Source organism: Drosophila eugracilis, unplaced genomic scaffold (genome assembly GCF_018153835.1).
Source record: "Drosophila eugracilis isolate 14026-0451.02 unplaced genomic scaffold, ASM1815383v1 contig_2088, whole genome shotgun sequence".
In the NCBI taxonomy this organism is placed as follows: domain Eukaryota; kingdom Metazoa; phylum Arthropoda; class Insecta; order Diptera; family Drosophilidae; genus Drosophila; species Drosophila eugracilis.
Window position 1 is genome coordinate 4,981,050 of NW_024572964.1, and position 21,658 is coordinate 5,002,707.

At 44.9% G+C, this 21,658-nt stretch overlaps 3 protein-coding genes across 3 annotated transcripts; 1 reads left to right on the forward strand and 2 right to left on the reverse strand.

Moving 5' to 3' along the window:
- The first annotated feature begins 62 nt into the window (after positions 1 to 62).
- LOC108108130 (probable leucine--tRNA ligase, mitochondrial) lies at positions 63 to 3,234 on the forward strand. Its single transcript, XM_017216050.2, has 4 exons — positions 63 to 232; positions 293 to 2,084; positions 2,144 to 2,385; positions 2,441 to 3,234. The coding sequence occupies exons 1-4, from the start codon at positions 143 to 145 to the stop codon at positions 2,924 to 2,926; spliced, it is 2,610 nt and encodes an 869-aa protein (XP_017071539.1). The 5' UTR covers positions 63 to 142; the 3' UTR covers positions 2,927 to 3,234.
- A 45-nt stretch (positions 3,235 to 3,279) lies between these two features.
- LOC108108128 lies at positions 3,280 to 7,237 on the reverse strand. The gene is made up of 2 exons (XM_017216049.2): positions 6,448 to 7,237; positions 3,280 to 6,365 (listed from the first exon to the last, which is right to left on the reverse strand). The coding sequence occupies exons 1-2, from the start codon at positions 7,235 to 7,237 to the stop codon at positions 3,280 to 3,282; spliced, it is 3,876 nt and encodes a 1,291-aa protein (XP_017071538.1).
- A 4,541-nt stretch (positions 7,238 to 11,778) lies between these two features.
- On the reverse strand, positions 11,779 to 14,437 carry LOC108107581. Its single transcript, XM_017215142.2, has 2 exons — positions 14,064 to 14,437; positions 11,779 to 12,690 (listed from the first exon to the last, which is right to left on the reverse strand). The coding sequence occupies exons 1-2, from the start codon at positions 14,184 to 14,186 to the stop codon at positions 12,331 to 12,333; spliced, it is 483 nt and encodes a 160-aa protein (XP_017070631.1). The 5' UTR covers positions 14,187 to 14,437; the 3' UTR covers positions 11,779 to 12,330.
- Positions 14,438 to 21,658: the final 7,221 nt, after the last annotated feature.

Genomic DNA, 21,658 nt, shown 5'->3' on the forward strand with positions numbered 1-21,658 from the left:
TTGGAGTAAATTTTACCCTCGCGAGCGATATGGCAGCTCTGTCCACAAAAACAGCTGTTCGAGTGTAGAGTGCAGTGGAATCTTACGATTTCGTTATTTAATAATTGTGAAATGTGCATTTCAATCAATTAAAACTGGGAAAATGCAAGCCCTGAGAACCAGTCGCCCTTGGAGAGGGGCGTATTGGAGTAGTTGGAGGCGACTGCTAACACAAAGCTGCACGGGAAATGAGGTAAATAAATAATGGCTAAATTATGACCAAGAAATCACTAAAACTATTAACAAATTACAGATTCCAGAGTTAACTAATGATGTCAAGCACCGGATTGAGGCTCATTGGCGGGACCAACTCAGTGGAGGGCAGTTCAACCCCAAGGAATCGCAAGACAAGTATTACGTTCTCTCGATGTTTCCCTATCCCTCTGGCAATCTTCACATGGGCCATGTGCGCGTCTACACTATCGCCGATTCAGTGGCTCGTTTCCAGCGGATGTGCGGCAAGAATGTGTTTCAGCCAATGGGCTGGGATTCCTTCGGGCTGCCCGCCGAAAATGCGGCCAATCAGCGAGGAGTGGAGCCGGCATCCTGGACAGAACAGAATATTGACCAGATGAAGGAACAACTTAAACGACTGGGCTGTTCCTTTGACTGGGACCACGAGTTATCTACCTGCAGTCCGCAGTACTACAAGTGGACCCAGCACTTGTTCCTTATGCTACACCGTCATGGATTGGCTTATCAGAACGAGGCCCTCGTTAACTGGGATCCCGTGGACCAGACAGTTCTTGCTGATGAGCAGGTGGACGCCAATGGATGCTCTTGGCGCTCGGGCGCAAAGGTGGAGAAGAAGCTCCTCAGACAGTGGTTCATTCGGACGAGTGCTTATGCCAAACAGTTGTTAGATGGCCTGGAGGATCCCACCCTGCGTGACTGGAGGGATATTATTAACCTGCAGCGACACTGGATCGGAGAATGTGATGGATACGCCTTTAACCTGCTCACCTCTGCCTCCGGCTTGCTAAGGGTGTGGACTGCCCACCCGGAGCACTTAAAAGATCCCCATGCCTTTCTCGTTATTCGCAGCAGTCATCACCTATCGAAGTTAGAGGATGCAGGCAGCCTCAGCGCAGAAAATCCATTTTCGGGCACCACAATGCCTGTGGTTTTTGGCGACGATGTGACCTTCCCACCAAAATGCGATGTTTACCTGGCAGCGCCCAGTTTCCGCGGTGAGGACAAAGAATTGTGGGAGTCATATGGACTGGCATTCACCTTATCCGGCAAGGAAGAAGACAGTTTAAGTCCAGCTAACTGGGAGCTGCTGAGGAAGGAGGTGCTTCAAGCCGCCACACGCCTTAATGTGGGTGGCTATCGGGTATCCTCCAAGCTGCAAGATTGGTTGATCTCACGACAACGCTACTGGGGCACTCCGATTCCTATTGTACACTGTCAAAAGTGCGGAGCAGTGCCGGTGCCTGAAGAGCAACTACCAGTGTCTCTGCCTCCTAAGGATACTCCGAAGGAAGCCTTCCTCTGCGAATGTCCCAAATGCGGGGAAAATGATGCTCGAAGGGAGACGGATACAATGGATACATTTGTGGACAGCTCCTGGTACTACTTGCGTTACTTGGATGCCCAAAACTCGCAGAAGATTTTCGATCCCGCTTTGACCAAAAAATTTATGCCCGTCGATCTGTACATTGGAGGAAAGGAGCACGCCGTGCTGCATCTTTACTACGCCCGCTTCATGAATCATTTTCTGCACAGCTGCGGGCTCTCGCCCACCAGCGAACCCTTCTCCCGTCTGCTAGTTCAGGGTATGGTGATGGGTCGCTCCTTTCGAGTAAAGGGCAGCGGTCGGTATGTACCCGAATCCGAAGTGGAGATTGTGAATGCCAAGAAGAACCAGGCTGTGCTTAAGGAAACCAAAGAGCCCGTGGTCATGACATGGGAGAAGATGTCCAAGTCGAAACTGAATGGCGTGGAGCCCAGTGATATGTTCAATGAATACGGTACGGACACAACGAGACTGATCATTCTGGCCGATGTGGCGCCCACCTCGCATAGGAACTGGTCCAGCGCAAGTGAGTAATAAGGAACCTATATCAGCTTTATGGTTATTTATATATCTTACATCTGACAGCGTTTCCTGGCATCCTAAACTGGCAAAAGAGACTTTGGCTGACCCTCCAAGATTTCCAAGAGGCTCGCGAGGATAAAACGCCCTCGGATGTGGTGGCTACTAGCGAGGAGTTTCTGGCTGAAGATGCCAAGCTATTCGATGCCCGAAACTTTTATGTGAAAGGAGCCACCTTTAACTACCGCCATGCACATCAACTCAGTGTGGCTATCTCTAAGATGCAGGGTCTGACCAATTCCTTGAGAGTAAGTCTTAATATCAAAGCCTTTTCCAATCTCTTTTAATTTTAACCTCTCACAGCGTACGCCTAAACATGTCCTACGGCATGGAAAGCAATTTGAAAGGGCTCTGGCCGCTCAGATCATCATGCTAGCACCCATGGCTCCGCACTTCGCTTCCGAACTGTGGTCAAAGTTTGTGGCAATTCCCGGCAGACTGAATCCTGCAAGTCAAGAGCTGCAGTGGAGCGAGGATGTGCTAGCCCAACGCTGGCCGGACATCGACGCCGCCTACAATCTGGATCTAAGCATCAAAGTAAATGGATTCGAGAACTGTGTAATCAAAGTACAGCGCACACACCTTGATAAGGTGACGCATAGCGATGCACTGGACATTGCCTTCAACACAGAATCGGTGACGTCGTACTTGATCGACAAGAAAATCCGCACCACCAACTTTGTGCTATATCCGGGCATCGAGGCTATCCTAAATATCTATGTGGATAAGGCGCAGAAGACTCAAAAGCCGGCAACCAGCGATGATGCTGAGGCTCAGCCGCGGGCGTAGGATATCTAGTTCAAAATAGGACTATTTTTAAATTTCTACTTTGGTATCTTATTTCCTGACTCACTCTGTCTATAGTGCTTAAGCCGATTACGGATTACGGTAGAGAGAGCGGGTCTAACCCGCCCAAATGCATTTCCGGTGTTGGCCACAAAGACGCCATCCTAGATTGGTACTTTTTAATCATGTTTAATGTTAAATATTTATAAAAATTGGACTAGTTGTAAGCAGCTGCTTTACAGGATTGGTAAATGCCTAGAATCATAGGAATATAATGGTTGCTCTATCTGTGCGCCTCTATCTAAAAGCCAGTTCGACTAATAAGTTCTCGTTTTATCTTTCTTTGGAACGGCTCTTCACTTCATCAGTTCGCACATGAGATTCCGCAGGTAGACATCCAACTGGGCGTAATCCAGCAGGGTATTCCGGACGATGTCAAGGAGCATGCTGGGCCAAAGCGTTTCCAGTTTGTGCAGCTTCTCCACGGCGTTGCAGGTGTTCTCCAGCAGAAGGGCAAAGTGCTGTCGACCTCGATCTCGAGCACTGGGCGCCATGGCAGTGCTTCCAGCTTCTGTTGCTGGGTTCAGGTTCATGGATGTGGAGGATACTGCTCCATTTCCGACTCCAGCATTCTTCTTCCATTGAAGCGCCTCTTTTCCCACCACGAGACGCAATGATTTGTTATCCGCCCGAAGAAGCCATTCCTTTGGAGACAACTTGCTGGCCGTGCAAGTCTCATCAAGTCGCAATCTGGCCAAAAGCGGCTGCAACATCACTTCGGGCATGGACCACAGCACCAGGTCAGAGAGTCCTACGTATGTGGCGTTCGCAGCCTCCACTTCCGCTTCAGTTACCTCCTGACCATTGAGCTGCTTCAATCCCCAGTGGGACAACCTGTAGATGGCATAGGCTCGCCAGGATTCCTTCAAGGTGATGCCATTGCCCTCGGCATCAATAAGTAAACTGCTGAGGCCCTGGAGCTCTGCCAATCCATTGAGTTGGCCCAAGCAGGAGATGTTGGTTTCCCGGAAAACGTAATGCTCGGCGTGAGGGAATCTCAGCTTAATCCTGCCTAGCACACAAACAATGCTGTTGAAGTTGATGTAGCTGAAGTTGAGTGTGTGAACATCATTGGCCTTGGCTGGATTCCATTGCTTGTCTATGAAACGGAGAGCTCCCTGGCCGTAGATGTTGAGGTAACGTCCGCAAATCTCAATCAGGTAATCACCACCTTGTTCCCTTTCTCGTTCAGCGGCAGTTGGCTTGGACACCGTGATGGCTGCACTGGGAGTGGTTGCTGTTCCTCCAGTTGCAGATCCAGTTGTTGATCCTGCTGTCCCTGATCCTGCTCCTGCGGAAGATTGGCTGGCAGTATTATTCGTCGCGGCCTTCGTTTGAGTTGCCACCAAAGTTAATCCATTGTTAGTGGTCTTCCCTCTTCCCGTGCTATTGGAACTGCTGCTGTTACTGGTGCTGCTGCTGACGGTTTGTGCCCGGACCAAGCTCCCTGCCATGTACCGTTTGGAAGATGCACCTGCTCCACCTCTCTGGTTGATCTGCAAACCCAATTGAGTGATGGGCGCATGTCGGGAACGCTGTTTGCTGCTTGTTGGGCGACTTGTATTGGAGGATGCAGTAGCTGGCACAGGCAAGGTGGCAGTTGTTGCTGCCGGAGGAGGAGTAGCTGTGACTCCGGGCACTGGAGTTCCAGGAGCAGCTGGTGGAGTCAATGTCAAGGCAGGTGGCGATGGCGAAGAGGCCACTGGAGCTGGAGGTGTTACTTTAGCTACTTCAGGCGATGGGCTGGCAACTGGAACGGGGGATGGTGGCGGCTTCTCAACTTTATTGCAGTTTTCATCAATCTGTGGCGTCTGTGGTTTATTTTTACCACCACCATCCTCGTTATCCGAGCTGTAACAACTGGAACAGGAGTCCACATTGGGACCTAGACTGGAGGCCTCCGAGGAGGCGCCATCTTCTTCCTGGGGATTCCTTAGGTTCTTTGCTATAGGTGGCAGTTTGATCAGTGCTTGCAGTTCATCCATTAGTTCCTTGGGCTGCTGCGACTCCTCGGACTCTGTTTCCGCCTCCTCGGCTGTGGGTCCTTCGTTGGACTCATTGATCTTGGCCAACTCGCTGGTCAGTCGACTTTTGGGACGACCCACCACTGTCTGTTGGGATCGCAGCAGTTCCCAGTTAGTTCGGGCATTGGATATTACCTCTTCTCGCCGGATGCTGTGATAAGCTTCTGAGCTTCCAGGAGCAGCTTGGGCTTGTTCCTTGTGCTGACGCCAAGCAAGAGCAGCTCGACGCACCTGCTCCGTGATGGGCATCTGGCTGAGTGTTTGCAGTAGTGGAAGGTACGAAACCAGGAAGGACACACAATCTCCAGCCAGGGACACAGGATTATTCTCGATTGTAACTTCTAGGAGGCGGTTCGCCCTAGCTATACTAGCCATATCATCCACTCTGTGCAATTCGTTGTGGCATAACCACAACCTTTCCAATGCCACCAAATGCTGAAATCCATTGATCCGTCGGAGTTTGTTTCGCTTTAGGTTTAACTCTCTGAGGCAACGCAATCCCAGGAAATCCTGCTGGTTTATCTGACGAATTTGGTTCCCCGCCAGATTCAGAGATTTGAGTTGCTGAAGGCAGTTGATACGACTGCCCAGACTGGTGAGTTTGTTACCATGAAGATCCAAAACTCTTAAGGTATCCTTCAGCGAAGACAGACCGCCAATATCCGTGATTCTGTTCTTTCCCAGCAGAAGCACCGAAAGCGATGGTAGTCCATCCAGATTGGCTATCCTCTCGATCTGGTTATCATAGAGATCCAGGAATACGAGTTGCTGAAAGATGATCCCATAGCTGGCACTTAAACTCAACTGCTTGTTTTTGATGCTCAGTTGTTCCAAGGCTGAAATGGATGTCATCAAACTGGGAGTATCCTCCTCTTCACCGCATCCACCGCATAGCGAGAGATTGCTGCTGTGAAGGGCACTACCTTCATCGCAACTCTGGAGAAGATTACTGCCTTGTCCACCAGCCATGCCCACTCCTCCACCTCTGGTGGCCTTGAGGAATGCCCTCCTTTGAATTAGTTGCTGCTGATGCTTCATTGCCTGTAGACTGCTGCTCACAAAGCTCTTGGATTTCTCCAATCCATAGCGCATGCGCAACGCCGGTGGAGGAGTCAATTGCGCCTGTCCGTAGTTGAAGCCTCTTTTGGCCAACTTAGAGCGCCCGGCGGCTGTTCCTCCGTTGATGGCTAGTGCCTGAGTGGTTAGAGGACTTCCTGAACTAGGACTCCCGCCTGATTTGGGCGATAGGCGGTGGGAATTACCGCCTGCATTGGTCATGGCACGGGTAAGCCTGCCTGGATGATGTCCACGAAGCCCAGAGCGTCCTCCCTCCTTAATTCCATTCCCGTTACTGTATTCTAGGTGAGAAAATTATAATATTAATATAAGATCATAATGCTTTAATATATATTTTATATATTATATTTTCCAGATACAAACCACCCAGCTTATTATTGTTGCTCTCCCGCGGAGTGGTGATTGGTTGGGGAGGCACTGGTGGCGGAGGCGGTGGCAGCTCCTTGGGTATGTGGAATGTGTTAATCAGGTTGTGCTGCAGCGACAGCAATCGAAGATTGGGCTCCTGCTCGAATATGGGTATGGCCGTAAGACCCCTCTTGTCGTAGTTGATGCGATCGGGTAAATCCTCCCGCTCCTTGGGCAACCTCTGAATCCGACATATGCCATTTGCCTGCGGCGTAACTATGGCACCACTTACCAGAGTTCCACCTGCACTGCCCACCAGGGTATTGGGCGTTACAGCTGCAGTGGCCGGACGGCAACTATTGGATGCCGCGGAGGAGGATGTGGATTTGGAACGCTGACGCTGGATGCCAACGCCACGTGGTAGATTCCGTTGCTGTTGTTGTTGCTGCTGACGGATTTGGACGGCGGCGGCATAGCTTCGCTTGATCGGTTGCGGCTGGCCAACTTGGAGCTCCGATTGCTGTTGGATCTGCTGCTGCACTGGTCGCTTTGGGATGACATTGTGGCTTAAGGTGCTATGGGAGCGACCAATAGGACGCCGGCGTAGTCTTTGATTAAAACTAGGAACGAACGGTTCGATTTTCAGCAAAGATGTTTGAGGTAAGTAGTTCTGTTGTTGTTGTTGTTGTGCTTGTTGTTGGGGTTGCGGCGAGGGATTCGCCGGAGCTGGAGCAGGAGCAGGGCAGGATGCCTCCGGTGTGGGTATTTCATCGTTAAGTATGGAGCGACTGCGGCACTTGGCCATGGAGATCAGCTGGCGGCGCCTGGCATGTGTTGCCGCCGACGTCGCCGGTGTCGTCCTTGATGGCACTTGTCCTTGCACCTGCACCTGGACTGGCACCTGACCCTGCCCCTGACCCTGGCCCGTTGCCGTGCGTGTGGCACCTTCCACCTTCGAGTTTCATAATAGTTCGATACGAGCAAGCGACTCCTGGAGAGCTTCGGACATGGTTATGGGGATATTAATTGGTCTCTGGTTAATCCTCTTATTTTCGTTGCATAATATGCAGGTCTAGAAAAGTGTGTTAAGTAGTTATTAATTCACTTAAGGAGTAAAAGCAAACAAAAAATTAACTATAATAAGTTAATTAATTAGGAAATATGATTCTAATGCAATCTGGATGGCTTTATTTTGAGTTAATAAAAAATAACTAACTAAAAGTCACTATAATTTAAATCAAATTCCAAATAACTTCAATCACAATTTCAAGACTTAATGGTTGTCGTTATAGTCTCATCATACAATTTTCCAATTTCAGTACTAGAAAAGTATCAGCTATGATTTTCTCACTTAATCCTATGAGGTGGTGTATTGAATTTATCAACTTTTATGCCCAAAAAAAAACACTTTTTAATTACAACTACCTTGCAGTAATTGAAATTTACTCACCCAGTTTTATGGTAAATCCCCGAATGTACGAAAAACCTGGTTCTGGTTATCTAATTTGCAATTGCATTCAGCTCTCTGGTCGACGGATTATGGATTAGTTTGGTTCTTTTTGGGGACACACAAATAGATACAGTGGGAGTGCGGCGAATGGAATTGGGAGCGACTGCTCCACTTGAGCTGCTTTTCCCTTCAGTTCTCGTCGATTTTTGGTGATTTTTTTTCGATTGTTTGGTGTTCAGTCTTTTGGAGTATAGAAGGTATATAGATATATATATCTATATATATATATAGATAAAAGTATGGTATTTGTGTGCTCCTCGAGTGTTGTTGGTCGCCTCCGTGGCAGCTCTGAGCCAGGATTCGTGGACTCTCCTCGCTGGCTCGGGCATGTGGGCCCGTTTTATTAGTTTGTTTATTCGGGTTATACATCCACGGTTTTTGGCTTTGCGCGGTTGCCATAGAATATATAGTATGTGGTGCATTTGGAAGACAGTGGCTGTCCCTATTCCGCTTACTCTAGCTCTCTGTCTCGCTTGCACCCTCGTGATTTCTGTTATTAGTTTGTTTATTTAAAGCTCTTTTGGGGCAATTCGAGGCCCAAAACAGTCAGGCCGTCTGTCGACCCACCTGGCCAACTGACTGACAGTCGGAAAGGTGGAGCGACAGGCGGGCAGACAACTTGAAGACCCATTCGGCTTGTTGCTGCCACGGCTTGCGCTTCTAAACATACCAAAACATTAGAATTGTGAGCGAAGCGGCGGTACACCGCGCACTGAGGAGTCCATGGGGATTTTATAACAGACCTCATAACTCACATGATTTTAGTCTAAATAAAGGTATTTTTATAGGGAAATTGAACTATTTTCCGTGTAAACTCATGAAGTTTCTTTTCATAAACATCTGAAATATTGAAAATAAAATCATTTTTCATGACAAATAGTTTAAAGCCAAAGATTTCCATCACAGAGCCTTTGCAATTTCCTTTCGTGGTCTCGGTCAGGGTTTTCCCAGCGTTTTCATCGGCTAGCGCCCTCAGCATTCACCTTGGCCGTGTGCAATTGGAGGGAAAGTCGTTTGCATTAAAAACCCATTTCGTGGCTTTTCATAGCTGCTGTTGTTGTTATTGCTGTGGCTTGGCTGGCTTTGTTGTTGCTGGTGGAAACTGTTTTGATTTGCGTATGGCCCCAACTATCAGGCAAAGACAGTGGGGCGGTGCAGGAAGGATACAGAGACAGTGACAGTGGGGCGGAGCGGTAGAAACACGCACATAATTGCCTGCCATCGTAATGGATTCACGTGCCTGCTGAGTTTCTCTCGTTGTTCTTGCCGTAATGTTGTTGCGAAATATGCAAAAGTTAAGCGCCAACCGCAGGCGAGACAGAGAAAGGCAGAGAAATTGTGCACTGAAAGGAAATAGGGAGTACCAGTAAGTCTTTATTTTTTGTAGATAGAAAAGTTTAATCAAAGTTTAAATGGTAAGTGAGTCTTTAGAACTTTACTGTTTTAAAGACAAAAATAGTAAAATAAATATTTATTATTTTCAGAAAATATTTTCCTCAGTGCACACACACCTAAGCAATTAAGGAGCAAAAGAGAGAGACGCAAAGAGGGGATATTCGTCGCCTGGCAAATTGCCCGCTGCGAAGGCGGTGGCTCCGTAGCTGGTGCGATACAGACGGGCAACTCAATCGAAGACACTGCAACAATTCGAGTTTAATTGATGCCAGTCGGCGGTGGCAGCAACAAAAATCGTAGAGTGTGCGTGCTCTGGCATTTATGAGCTGAGCTTCGCCGGAAAGAAAGGCTCCTTTTGCCACCTGCCGAACGGACAATAACTGAGCCGTTGATTGGCACTAAGGCCAGGTGCAAAAGCTTCTTTCTTCCCCCGATTTTCACCTGCCATCACACTGGATTCCAGTTATTAGTCTCGTTGTCGGGCATTGAACTTCTTCCCGCTTGGGGCAACAAGTGACGGCGAACTTTCCACGGAAAGTGTGGGTGGTAATCCTTTGAAAGTGCTGGTATGTAAAGTTTTTACTTCTCGGAAATTGGCATTGGCTTAAGATTAAAATTTCGAAATTCGGTTGATGTTCCTTAATACATACATTACTCATACGACTTGAGGGCCAAGTAGTTCTTGTTTAAACTAAATTCCAGACAAAAGTAAGAGCAGGGATGGTTCATTATCGTAGATATCCATTATCCTTGCATTAACTCTGAAAAGCAGCGTTTAACTAGCAGTTAATTCAGACCACTCGGAAATGCAATTCAACTACCGATTTCAGCCTTTTGTAAGGTTTATCAAAGCTGTTGCATGCTGCGATTTTTGTTTACATTGATGTCCTGTCCGTCCCGCTGCGCTGGCTGACTGTTAACCCGAGCGCTATTTACTGACGCTGCGGTGCCAGCCTTTGGTTCTGCTCTTGTTTGTGCCGCTGCCACGGCCGTTGCCGCTACAACTGCCATTGACATCCTTGTTGGCCATTAATTTTGCAGGCTTTCGCGTGGCGAAAATGGAAAATGTCCACGCTGACTGTCCCGCCGCTGTTCTAGATAAAGAGTACTGTGGGAATCGGGCGGGACTCAGCGCTCGATAGCGTAGCGTTCAACCTTTGGCCTTTCCTTTGTCTCTGCGTCAGTCTTCTGCAACAATTTCACTTTTGTTTTCATTGGGTTACACTGAGAGAAAAAGCACTGTAAACTACGGGTTAGAAAATAAATATAAATAGTTACTCTGTATGAAAGCTCAATTAGACCACAGTACAATCTTTTCTGTAACAAGCTAGTTCTAATTATTAAAGTATATAACATGTTTTTAGCTGCAATCACTTTAGATAGCATTATTTTAAGTGCATTGTTGCACTTGTGCTCATTATCGCGATTGTTGCTGCTGTCGCTGTGCGGTGGCTGTTGTTATTTACTTTTTAATAATTACAGCGCTCTGCTGCAATTGTCCCTGACCACAGCCTGAATGGGTCAGACGGAGAACGAAATGCAGGAACAGGGGGAAAGGGTAGAGGTAGTGGCAAGGTGGCAGGGACAGAGACAGGACACGAGCGGGACAGATAGCCGGTCGAGTTGATAAATTGCGCGCACAACGCAGAGACAAAGAATGCCAGCTTACGGACACCCACACAGAAACGGACACCTCGCTTATTAGGTACAGTCGAGGTCATACTAATAGCATTAATAACTATAAATAAAATATATATAACATTTATTATAAGATCAATAATCATTTAATTTTCATCAACAAAACTTCTTTGATATCATGGATTTTTCTCTAGTATCTTGACCTCTACTGTGGCTTACAGTGTCTCGTGATAAGCTGGCCAACACCCAACCTTAACCGCCCATCCACCTCGCATCCTTGGACTTTTCCCAGCGATGGACGAGCAATTTAATCAGTCTGCAGAGCGCAGAAAAGCTGATAATGCCGTTATGAATAATTTACCCACATACGCACACACATTCGTCGACGGGAAGTGAAACGCGTTTTATTATTGTTTCTGGTGCTGTCTCTTCTGGTTTTATTTATAATTAATAAAGCAGGGCCCGTAAAGAGTGCAAAAACATCAAATAAAACCATTTGTTGTTTACATTTACACTTTTCCTTTCGTAACCTTTAAGGAGCTGCGTGTGAAATCATTTTAATTAGGTGCGGTAACTTGTTGCGGCTGACCAGTGGAAAATGCTATAATGAAGAGGAGGAATGTCTACCAAATGTCAAATTCAGTTCTGGAATTCCCACTGGGTGCGTCGGTGTGCTTTCTGTCAAAATCAATGCCCACCGCCACCGCAAATATCATGAATGCAAGATGCCTGCGGTGGGGGCTAATATCGAAATGTAGCCGTCACCAGAGACCGCAGTAAATGAAACAACCAGAAATGGAAAATTATACACTAAAGGTATAGTTTTAATGGACAATTGGATATAAGATAGATATAGGAGATATGTTTAGAAAAGGATATACATTTTGTACAGAAAGGTACTATTTTTAGGTAAGGCAAGACTTGATTAACATCTTTAATCTTTATTGTTGTGAAAAACTTTATCTGAGGTTAATGCACATCTTAACGCAGTCTTTTTATCAACATTTGTTGTTCTTTTCTAACTTGAATATGTTCTGCTTTATAATTCGTAAAAATAAGTAAGATTTATTTGAGTTTAAGCTCTTTAACAAAAATTCCAACAATATATTTTAAATCAGTTTATGTGACAGAAAGTGTTTATGTTAATGCAACATTATTTGAGTTTCATTTAAATACATTGAATTAATAATTGCCACACTTTAAGTGATAATCTTATTTGTTTTAATGCAGTTGGGTATAAAAGCTGAAAGATATATTGTTTAATGGCAGATTACATTTTGGGCTATAGATATATCTATCATCTATATTACTTTGTTCACAATTATTTCGGACTAGTTAACCTCACAGAGAGTCGTTCAAACAGAAGGTTGAAGTTCCTTTAAACGTTCAATTCGTTTCCTTCTGGAGAACCACAACATTCTAGAGCGCCTTCTTGCTGTGACCACATCAGATTCCAGCGGGATGCAGTTACTCCCATTTGAAACCTTCACCAACTCCTCCGCCATATCCAGCTCGCTGGCATTGAGTATTTGTGCGACGTGTGCCTCGTCGATTGTGCCTTTGAAGATGAGGGGATAGGGCCACTCGTGGCATATCGTGGGTCCACTGTAGTCCCTCAGAGCCTCGATCATCCTGTCCAGACGCTGCATCTCCTCGTGGTCATCATTGAATTCTCGCACCTCATTCAGCAGAGCGGTCACATCGGATTCAAGCACCTGAGAGAGAGGTGTGGGTGGAAATTGGATTAGCTGAAAATCGCTTATTTTGCTCGATTTGCATTGTGGTATCCAATGACACAATGACAGTGACAGCGTTACGGTCACTGATAGCCTTACTTTTCCTCCGACCAAGTTATCCACCCCCAAACAACCAGCCCTCCCATTCACGCCATTCATCCGGCGATGTCGGATCGGATTTCAGCTACAATATATTTCTATAGGCCTCGTCGGTAGCGTCTCTATTAGTGCCCAATTAGCAAAGCCCAGGAACCCGGCCAACTAAGCTCATGTTGGGTGCATGTTTCAAAGGGTTGAACCCTACCCCAAACACCCTCAGCCAGAAAAGTAGTTCTCAAGTACAAAGGTGGGTTCTAAGAACTTGGAAAAAACAGGTGAGCTTTGAAAATGAATTGTCTTAAGATTAAGAAATATGAAAAATAATTTGTTGATCTATTTTTCTCTATCAAAATACCTTTTATATATATTATTTTCTAAAAGTTGCTTCCCCTTTAACTGATTTTATATCTTTATTTACCAGATGATGAACATTTTACTAATTATTCTTAATTTCTCTAAACCTGAGCCGGGAATAATTATTACTCATATGTTCGTATGCGATTAGTCATGACTGTGTTATACATTGCGAGCTCGTTCTATAGTCGAACTATAGACGAACCGACATTGTCTAATTAGCGGTGCCAGCAATCACGACAGCCCCCTACAAACACAAACCCAACCCCCATACCCTCAACCCATTGACCAGCGCAACATTTTAACATTTCGTTCCCAATAACTAGCTATAATTGCATTAACATGTTCCAAATCGCTGCCACCGCTGTTAACAGAGTTGCCGGGCTCAAAATGTTGACCAACAGGTGATAACAGGTGGAAGGGAAAGGGAAGTGGCGATAACAAAACTTGGGGAGAGACAAAAAGCGAAGGCCAAAAGGGGTTAATGGATATAGTCAGTTGACAATTGGAGTGCGAAAAGAAAACTTAATTTACAAAATTTCCAGATAAAGTTACTTTTAGAGGTTAAAAACGTTTGATTTACTTTTTGAGATAGATTTATATTTGTAAAATACTTGTAACAAGTTATATATAGAGTGAAAGGCTTTGTTTACAGATCTTGTTTGTAGAACCACTGATAACATTTCGTGAGTGATGGAAAGATAAACAAGTGGCACAATGGCCTGATAAGGTGTATACAGAGAAAGGGGATTGTGTATATGACAGAGATATACCCCACCGATAGTGCTTTCTACCAACAACAAATGCAAACAAGTGTCACGCTGTGGCCAAGAGGATTACTCTTGTATGGTAAAAGCGATTTGGTCAGGGGTAAAGGGGGTTGCTGTCCGATCAATTACCAAAAACTCAATATGCAGATTAATAACACATTTTAGCACTTGACGAACACGACCACGCAAACTTTCAACGCTGCGCAAGAGTTGCCGCCGCTGCTGCACCGCCGCACTAATTGGCTCCATCATCGCGGCATCTGTGATGCCCTGAATATTTTATTTTATTTTATTGCCCGAACCAATGGCGACACTTGTCCAATTTTCGTTTCGTTTTCGGACTTTTACATAGCGCTAATTTGTGTTTGGTTTCATTTTTTTTTATTGTATTTATTTGCTCTGCTTTTGGTTTGCTCGTCGCAGCTTTTGTTTTGGTCTATATATTTCAGCGGCAGCTGGAATTCCGCTCGCGAACAGCGCTCGCCGTTGACTGAGGCCTCTTCTTTCAATGAAAAAATTGTTTACGTGCAATCAACTGGCCACTTGAGTGTATGAGTATGGGTTTGTGTATCACACACACTCAACCAGCCACACACACTCACATTGCAGAGAACAAAGAACCAAATGAGAACATTAGTCCACGCGGAGAGCTCTTTATAAAGTGCAATTTTCAGGGCACGTCGAAAAATATACATCGCTTTTTTTATTAAAGTTGCAATTTTGTCACACGAAATATTTATTTTTCAACATGAAAGGGTGTTTGATTTATTTGGATTTTTATTGAAAGTGATTTTATTTTCTGTTTTCCAGTTTAATCGAAACATTACCTTTATAGCCAAAAAATTATGAAATTTTTATGATTTTTTTTTTTTTAAATAGTTGTCTTTTTGATTTTTGTTTTATGTTTATTTATAAAGATTTTAATAATAAAGTTTTTATTGGGATAAGCTCGCAGTCTTCCAGATTTCTGAAGCATCCTAAAAGCATGCAATGCTATTCCTAACATAGTTTTGCAACAAAGTCATCTCTATTCCCCTCCTGGTAGTATGCAATCTTCTCCCTTTTCTCTTAGCAGCCCCGTAGTATGCAGCAGTTTTCCGTATTCATATGAAGCCGCAATGATTTTAGAGCTGCTCGTTGACTTGGCTTTAATCGTGCTTTTCTTTGGCTTAGCTCAGCCTCATCCTCATCCTTGTTTCCATCCCCGTAACCCCCTAACCCCTTCCACCCGCAACCCATTCCGCTGAAAGCCAAACAAGCATCAGCTGCTAGCCATTAAAATTTTAATTTTGTGCACCATTTGCCACCATCTTGGCCCACTGGGCACCGATCCCATCTCGCCAACGCCATAGCCATCGCCATAGCCATCGCCAACGCCATTGCCATAGCAATCCCGTCCAAAGCCCTTGGCTTGAGCGATTATGTTGATGGCCAAGCCAAGGCTGCTTACCTGCAAGACCACGCCCTTCATGCCGCTCGTCCGCCTCCTTGTCGATAATACGCTCAATTCAATTTGCATATTCAGTTGTCCAATGAAGCGCACACCACACAGAAGCGTTGCGATCCACCATCCTTCCAGCTTCCAATTCAATCCGGAGAAGCACCCTGCCTCACCCGGTGGCACGTCCAAGCAAATGGTCTTTTTCTGAGCCATCCAGGTTGTTGGCCACTTGAAAGCAGCCAAAATGTGCCGCTGACAGCAGCGCACGCATGAGCTGCATGAGAACTTTCTCACTGAAAGAAAATATAGAGTAGTGTTACCCATATCCTTCATATCAAAGTGAATAATCTTATAGCCTGAGAGGGTATAGGAAATGCAGTTCTTATATTTAAAAATGATTAATTTACTGATTTCCTAATGGCGTTAGTTATTCTCCTTCTTCTCAGTGTACTTTGAGCTACCAGATCCAGCTTTTGCTTCTTGAATCCCTCCAGCGTGGAGTCGTCCTCACCTGCTGTTAGTCCATTACGTTAGCAATTTAACTTGCGCCACGTAAACATGATTATCATCTTAAGTGCAGCGTGTGTGGGCGGTGCAATGTGCGTGCAGCGGGTGGGAAAAACTTTGCCACCAGCTGCGGATTGTAAGCTCGTTGGCTCGCTGTTTAACAAGTTTCAATCTGCTTAAAACTGCAATTAATTTAAACGGTTTCCCTTTTTTTGGCTTTTTGCCCCATTATTGCCGAAAAACAATGTTTGCGGACGAACGCCACCCAATCGGAATCCGGATTCCAATCCGGTTAGAGTGCTGCTGCCCTAATTGAGCTTGTCAAAATCAGCCACCAAGCAAGCAAAGTGAGCGTATTTTGTCCAGGACACCTGTGAAGGATTCAACTCCCGAGCGGTAAAGGTACAGGATTCGGATTCGGTCCTTGTCACCAGCAGCTGGTGGTGGTGTTGGTGCTTGTGGTGTCCAATGGTGATGCTGATCCTGATGAAGCAGATTGCAGCAGATTGAACCTCATGAGGAGTCGCCCACACTTCACACACATCCCTTGTTGCAGTTGCGAGAAAATTGCAACAGCCGCTTGATTAATTTGAGGGCGGGCCCAAGATAAAATTTGTGGGCGTGGCTGCAACGTAACACCATTTTATGGCCTTGATACGATGGGTGTTTCAAAGGGTATCTGGCGATAAGGGTGTACTAGGCTTGATACAAGGTGGCTATATCAATGGGTATTAAATATCTAAGATGTGAGTAGTTTTGTTTGATATTTGCAATAATAATAAATTAACAAATCTTAAAATATTTAACTATAAAACCAGGGTATTCATAAGCATCATTATTTCCATAAACTTTTTTATTACTCTCACTTGTTTTACCGCTTGACAGGGTAAATACGAACCCGAAAAACAAGGACCAACGGCACAGAGTCCATCAGACAGACACTGAAAAAACGGAGAAAGCTCACTCACGACTACAACTGCATTTATGCAAATATTAATATAGATATGCTCACACACACACACTGTCAGAAACAGAGAGACAGACAGACAGACAGAAAGAGAGGGCATCACAAAGTACCGTTGACAAACCCATTATCAGGAAAACAAACCGGAGATTAACTTGGCAAAATGTCTGCAGACGTCAAAAAAACCCAGAGTGGCCGACAAGTGCGAGCGAGAGGGCAGCAGTTGGATAACCACCAGATGCTGAATAAAATATGAGCAAACACACACACATATACAGATGCATCCAGAGGAAGCGAGACAGCGAGAGGATGCAGACACACGCATTTGGTCCTGCGAAAGTGACACATGAGCGTAATAACAGCTAAGACCTTACTAAGCATCCGGCAGTCAACAACCACTTGCTGGATGCCCATCCTCATCCATGTAGTCCTCAGCCTCATCCTCGTCCTGGCTACCATATCGTCCTGGTCGAGCATCTAGCATCCCCTCCTGGTTTTTGGGCCGTCGCTGCACTCAGCATGATTACAAATTATAACGTCTGAGCAATCGCCGCCAGTTCTGCAACTGTGTGTGTGTGCATAAAGGGGCGGTACCGGTTACCGCCCATAGGAAATATAACTCCTCAACTTTCGCCAGCCATACTGAGGGAAAAAATATAAAGAAGTTGCTGTGGAAAAAAGGTAAGGGAGCTTAGAAAAACTGAAGTCTTTGGTTATGATAAAAAAAGTCATAAAAAAATATGTTGCATTTTTGAATATAATAATATTTACCATCTTATTCAGTCTTCAAGTTTAATACTTTAGCAGCACAAACTATTTTATTGCCTACTTTTTGGTGCTTTAGATAAATTTTTCAAGTGTATCTCAATGATGCCGCCGGCTGCGTTTTTGGCTTTGGGTTTGAGTGGTGGTTGGCAAACGGTTAACGAATTTGTTGCACGCACCGCTTACTAGATACCCCTTCGTCCTCCGCTCTGATCTGTCGCCGTGTGCCTGCTGGTGGTTGGCCAGACAGGATGCCCTGGCTGCTAACCTTGCCCCTGGTTGGTCCTGCCATCCCCTGCTCCTTCAACCCCTGCAGGGGCAGCCACATCTGCACTCCCCTGGCCTCTGCTTAGATAATTCCGTTAGCTTGCAGTGTTTTCGTTGTTGTCCTAATAACTTAATTATGCATTTGCCAGTAAAGTGCTCTAAGCGTTTTTTTTTTGTGTGCAGCATTTAAAATGGCGTCTGCGCCCCCGGAAAGGCAAATCCGGAGTGGTGGACGGGGACCACATGGGTCACCCGTCTGGCGTCGGCTTTGCTCTTTAAGCCCAAGAGCCCACTACGAATTGGGGGCAGAAGTCAAGGTGAACAAGTTTTCTCAGTGTGTTTCTAAAATCTCTAGAGCTTCTAAAATAATGGTTTAATTGTGTAAAACTGTGGGGTTAACTATTTAGTGTAGGCTATACAATAGGGCAGGGTGGACTTAAAATCTGTTTTGGTTTTCCCAAATCCTCTCATTGTTTTACTCAGTAAATTTAAAAACAAAGAAATTAGTTGAAAATAGTTTAAAAGTTATGTCTTAAATAAAGATCAAAGTTCATTGCAGTAAAATATTTTAAAGCATACATTTCGACATCAAAGTTATGGTTTTTGAATCTCCAGAGAATATAGCAACCACCATAAAATGTTTTTACCTCTGACTTGGGTAGTAACTCCAAATTGTTCGGGCACTCAAATGCTTACCCCCAATTTGAATAATAATAACACGAACTATTTCGGGCAGCAATTGAGCAACCTTTTCGCTATCAGGACATGATGTCCTGGCATCTACAACTTACTTTTACTACTCCACTAGTTTTATGACCACTTTCGCTTGGAATCGCGGGCATGGATGGCTTAAAGGGGGTGGCACGTGCGGCAGAGTGCGCGATTTTTCAAGGCACAAGGTCAAGCCGAAGTAACCCATTGTGGCAGCAGAAGGGCGGCCAACGAACATCCTGCCGCCAAACACAGACCTAAATCCTTTTTGATTAAATTCAATGGTTTATATCCAATATCCCCCCCCAAACATTTTATATGTCTTTGAAACGCATTTTTCTCGGCAGAATCCCATTTTTGTGTTTCTCTTCTGGTTAAAGCACACACACACAAGCGCATTTAGAGACACAAAACACACCCACTAACACACGGAGACATAAAACAAAATGGAGACAGTCGACCGGAGGAGAAAATAGATTGAAGTGTAATCATGGTTTTGAACTGCTCCTCGGTCATACATTTAATCCGAGCCAACGTAGCAGACACAAAATGGCCAAAAACGGCCAACGAAGTGAGAGGGAAAGTAAGCGTTTAGCTTGCCTCTCCTGCTATGTTTGTTACACTTCGATATATCTATGTCTACTTCCGTATACGTCTTCAAATTGTAAATCATTTGAGTAAGCTAGCTGTGACTATTTTTGAAACTTGTTTTTCTCAGTGCTCCAAGTCCCATATATAAAACAAAAGACATTGTAATTGGAGGATATTGGAATGGGCAAAGGGACGAAGAAGAAAAGTTCGAGGGCTCGTGCGGTGATGCTTATTCCGCCTGACTGATTGGTGGCTCCTTTGTCTCTGCTCCGTGCTCCCTGCTCCGGATGTCTCTACTGTTCTGCCTCCATCTCCACTCCATCTCCGGAGCTGAGTCTCCTTATTCTTCGAGTGTTATCTAAGTTTGTTTGAATAAACTTAAGCGAATGTTTTGTAAGAAGATTTCCTTTATTGCCAGAGAGTGACTTGGATTTGGTTGACAACCACATATGGCTAACTAGCTGTATGGCAAGAGGGGGCAGGGGTTATAAGCCGAGAACTGCACTTCCCTGAAGTTTCTACCCTCTATAGAAGAGTTTTCAAGTTCGCTTTGCATTTTGTGTGTGCGGAATATCTGTCTGTTTGAGTTGACTGCCTTTCCCCCAATGTGATAGCCCCAGTATCGATTGAGTTCGATTCGTTTTGGTACTCTATAATTCCACCTTAAGCCAATTTAACAACACAGGCACTTGACCCGGCCATCAGTGTATCATAATAAAAGCTATAATTTCAGCAATCTAGAAATGCCGGACACAAACAAACAAAGGCTTACGGTTAGTCGATTCGATTTTGAAATAATACTTAATGGCCGTAAAATTATACGGTACAGTCAAGTGTCCTTTGGATGCGGATCCTTCTGCCTTTGTGGCCTCGTATGACCATAGAGAGTTTCTGCCATAATCGTTCTGCGGTTTGATGTTTGCCTTCCGAAAGATGATTACAAATAATCATACAGTGCGTTTCATTGGTGTTTGACAGTTGACAGCTTTGGTTTCAGTTAAAAGCTGAGCTAAGATTAAGAACTTAAACGGAAATCAGTTGTTGTTTGTCCAATTGACACATGGAGACAAAAACAGGAAGTCAAAATTATCTATTTTAGTTAACAAAATAATAACAAGTAGTAGTCTTTTTCTCCTGTGTGCCTTAAGTCTAGTAAAATCTCACTCGGAAAGCAATAATCTTGATTAGTTTTAACCAAAACCCTTAACAATGAACCTCTAAAGGAATGCCAGACAAAGCTCTAACCCTTATTATTTATGCAAAACGCTACATCAATTCATTAAGGATGTACAAATAATTTTCAATTTGAACAACATCTGAGAACAGCTCTTGAGCCGAAACATAAGCCCGCCCAGAATGATTGAATATTCTACACCAATTTTATATCAATTCCATCTTATTTTGTTGACCCCAAGCAGTTGGCCCCTGTCCATCCATCATTTTCACCGGTCTGTCGGTCAGCCAAAAGGGAACTTGAAGTATTTCTTGCCAGTATTTGATATGTGTCTATATCATTGTCTCAGCCTTTGTCGAGGGTGCCGATGTTTTCATGGGCGTGTGGAGAATTTTCAACTCGAGACAGGCTCTTAAAATGGCCATAAAGCAAATTGTGAAAAATTATTGTGTGTATAAAATTTAATGACATGTCAAAAAGGATATCCGGCATACGCTGCTCTGTTCCGTGTTGCTGCTTGTGGCTGCTCCTGTGTTGCCATTTGACGAGCTGGACAAATGGCCAAGGTCCTGTGGCCATCGGATCCTTGTGGGCGGACGTGTAATGTCCTGTAAGTCCTGACAATTTTAGTCTAGTTGCCGGCGTATTTGTATTTACTTCTTTGTGTCCGAGGCCAACACATAATCAAGCGCAACTTTATTATTTTGTCCAACAACTACGGTCGCTGCCTCTGCCGGGGTTATTTTTATGCCCTGCTCAGCCGGTCTCTATATATATGTTTGTACGTATAACCATATATAGCTGTCTGTTGTGCGGTCTTTATGCCCGTCATCATTATGCTCTTGCCTTGGCTTGTTCGCCGGCTCCGCTATTTGCCAGTCGCCAGTTGCCAGTTGCCATTTGCCATGTTCCATGCTCTTCCATGCTGCTCCATGTTCCGAGCTGCACATTTTATAGTTTTCAAAAGTCACAAAAATGTCAATTGCTTGTCTTGCCCGCCTCCATCTCCTCATCCTTGGCCCACCAAATGGCATTGAATAAATTATATTGTGGTCATAAAGTTGCTGCACCATGTTTACCACACAGATAGATAGAGCCATGTCCATGTTCATGTCCACGTCAATGCACAGAAAGAAAAATGGGGCATTCGAGGAGGCACAATGATTTCAGGATATGTTCTCTATCTCTACAAGAAGTATAATATGGCTAGTAGGTTGTAACGCTCTTTAGTTCTCTGTGTAGCTGATGTCATAATGGTTGGGCACTAACTGGTATCTTGACATCTTATCCTAGACTCTGGAATC

Bases quoted from the DNA above. Each gene is read 5' to 3' on its own strand.
- LOC108108130 (XM_017216050.2), top strand. From the start codon at position 143: ATGCAAGCCCTGAGAACCAGTCGCCCTTGGAGAGGGGCGTATTGGAGT. The intron at 233-292 runs GTAAATAAATAA...AACAAATTACAG, and splicing joins AAAGCTGCACGGGAAATGAG to ATTCCAGAGTTAACTAATGA. The intron at 2,386-2,440 runs GTAAGTCTTAAT...AACCTCTCACAG, and splicing joins GTCTGACCAATTCCTTGAGA to CGTACGCCTAAACATGTCCT.
- LOC108108128 (XM_017216049.2), bottom strand. From the start codon at position 7,237: ATGGCCAAGTGCCGCAGTCGCTCCATACTTAACGATGAAATACCCACA. The intron at 6,366-6,447 runs GTTTGTATCTGG...TTTCTCACCTAG, and splicing joins CAACAATAATAAGCTGGGTG to AATACAGTAACGGGAATGGA.
- LOC108107581 (XM_017215142.2), bottom strand. From the start codon at position 14,186: ATGATGGAGCCAATTAGTGCGGCGGTGCAGCAGCGGCGGCAACTCTTG. The intron at 12,691-14,063 runs GTAATTGATCGG...CCTCTCTCTCAG, and splicing joins ATCTGCATATTGAGTTTTTG to GTGCTTGAATCCGATGTGAC.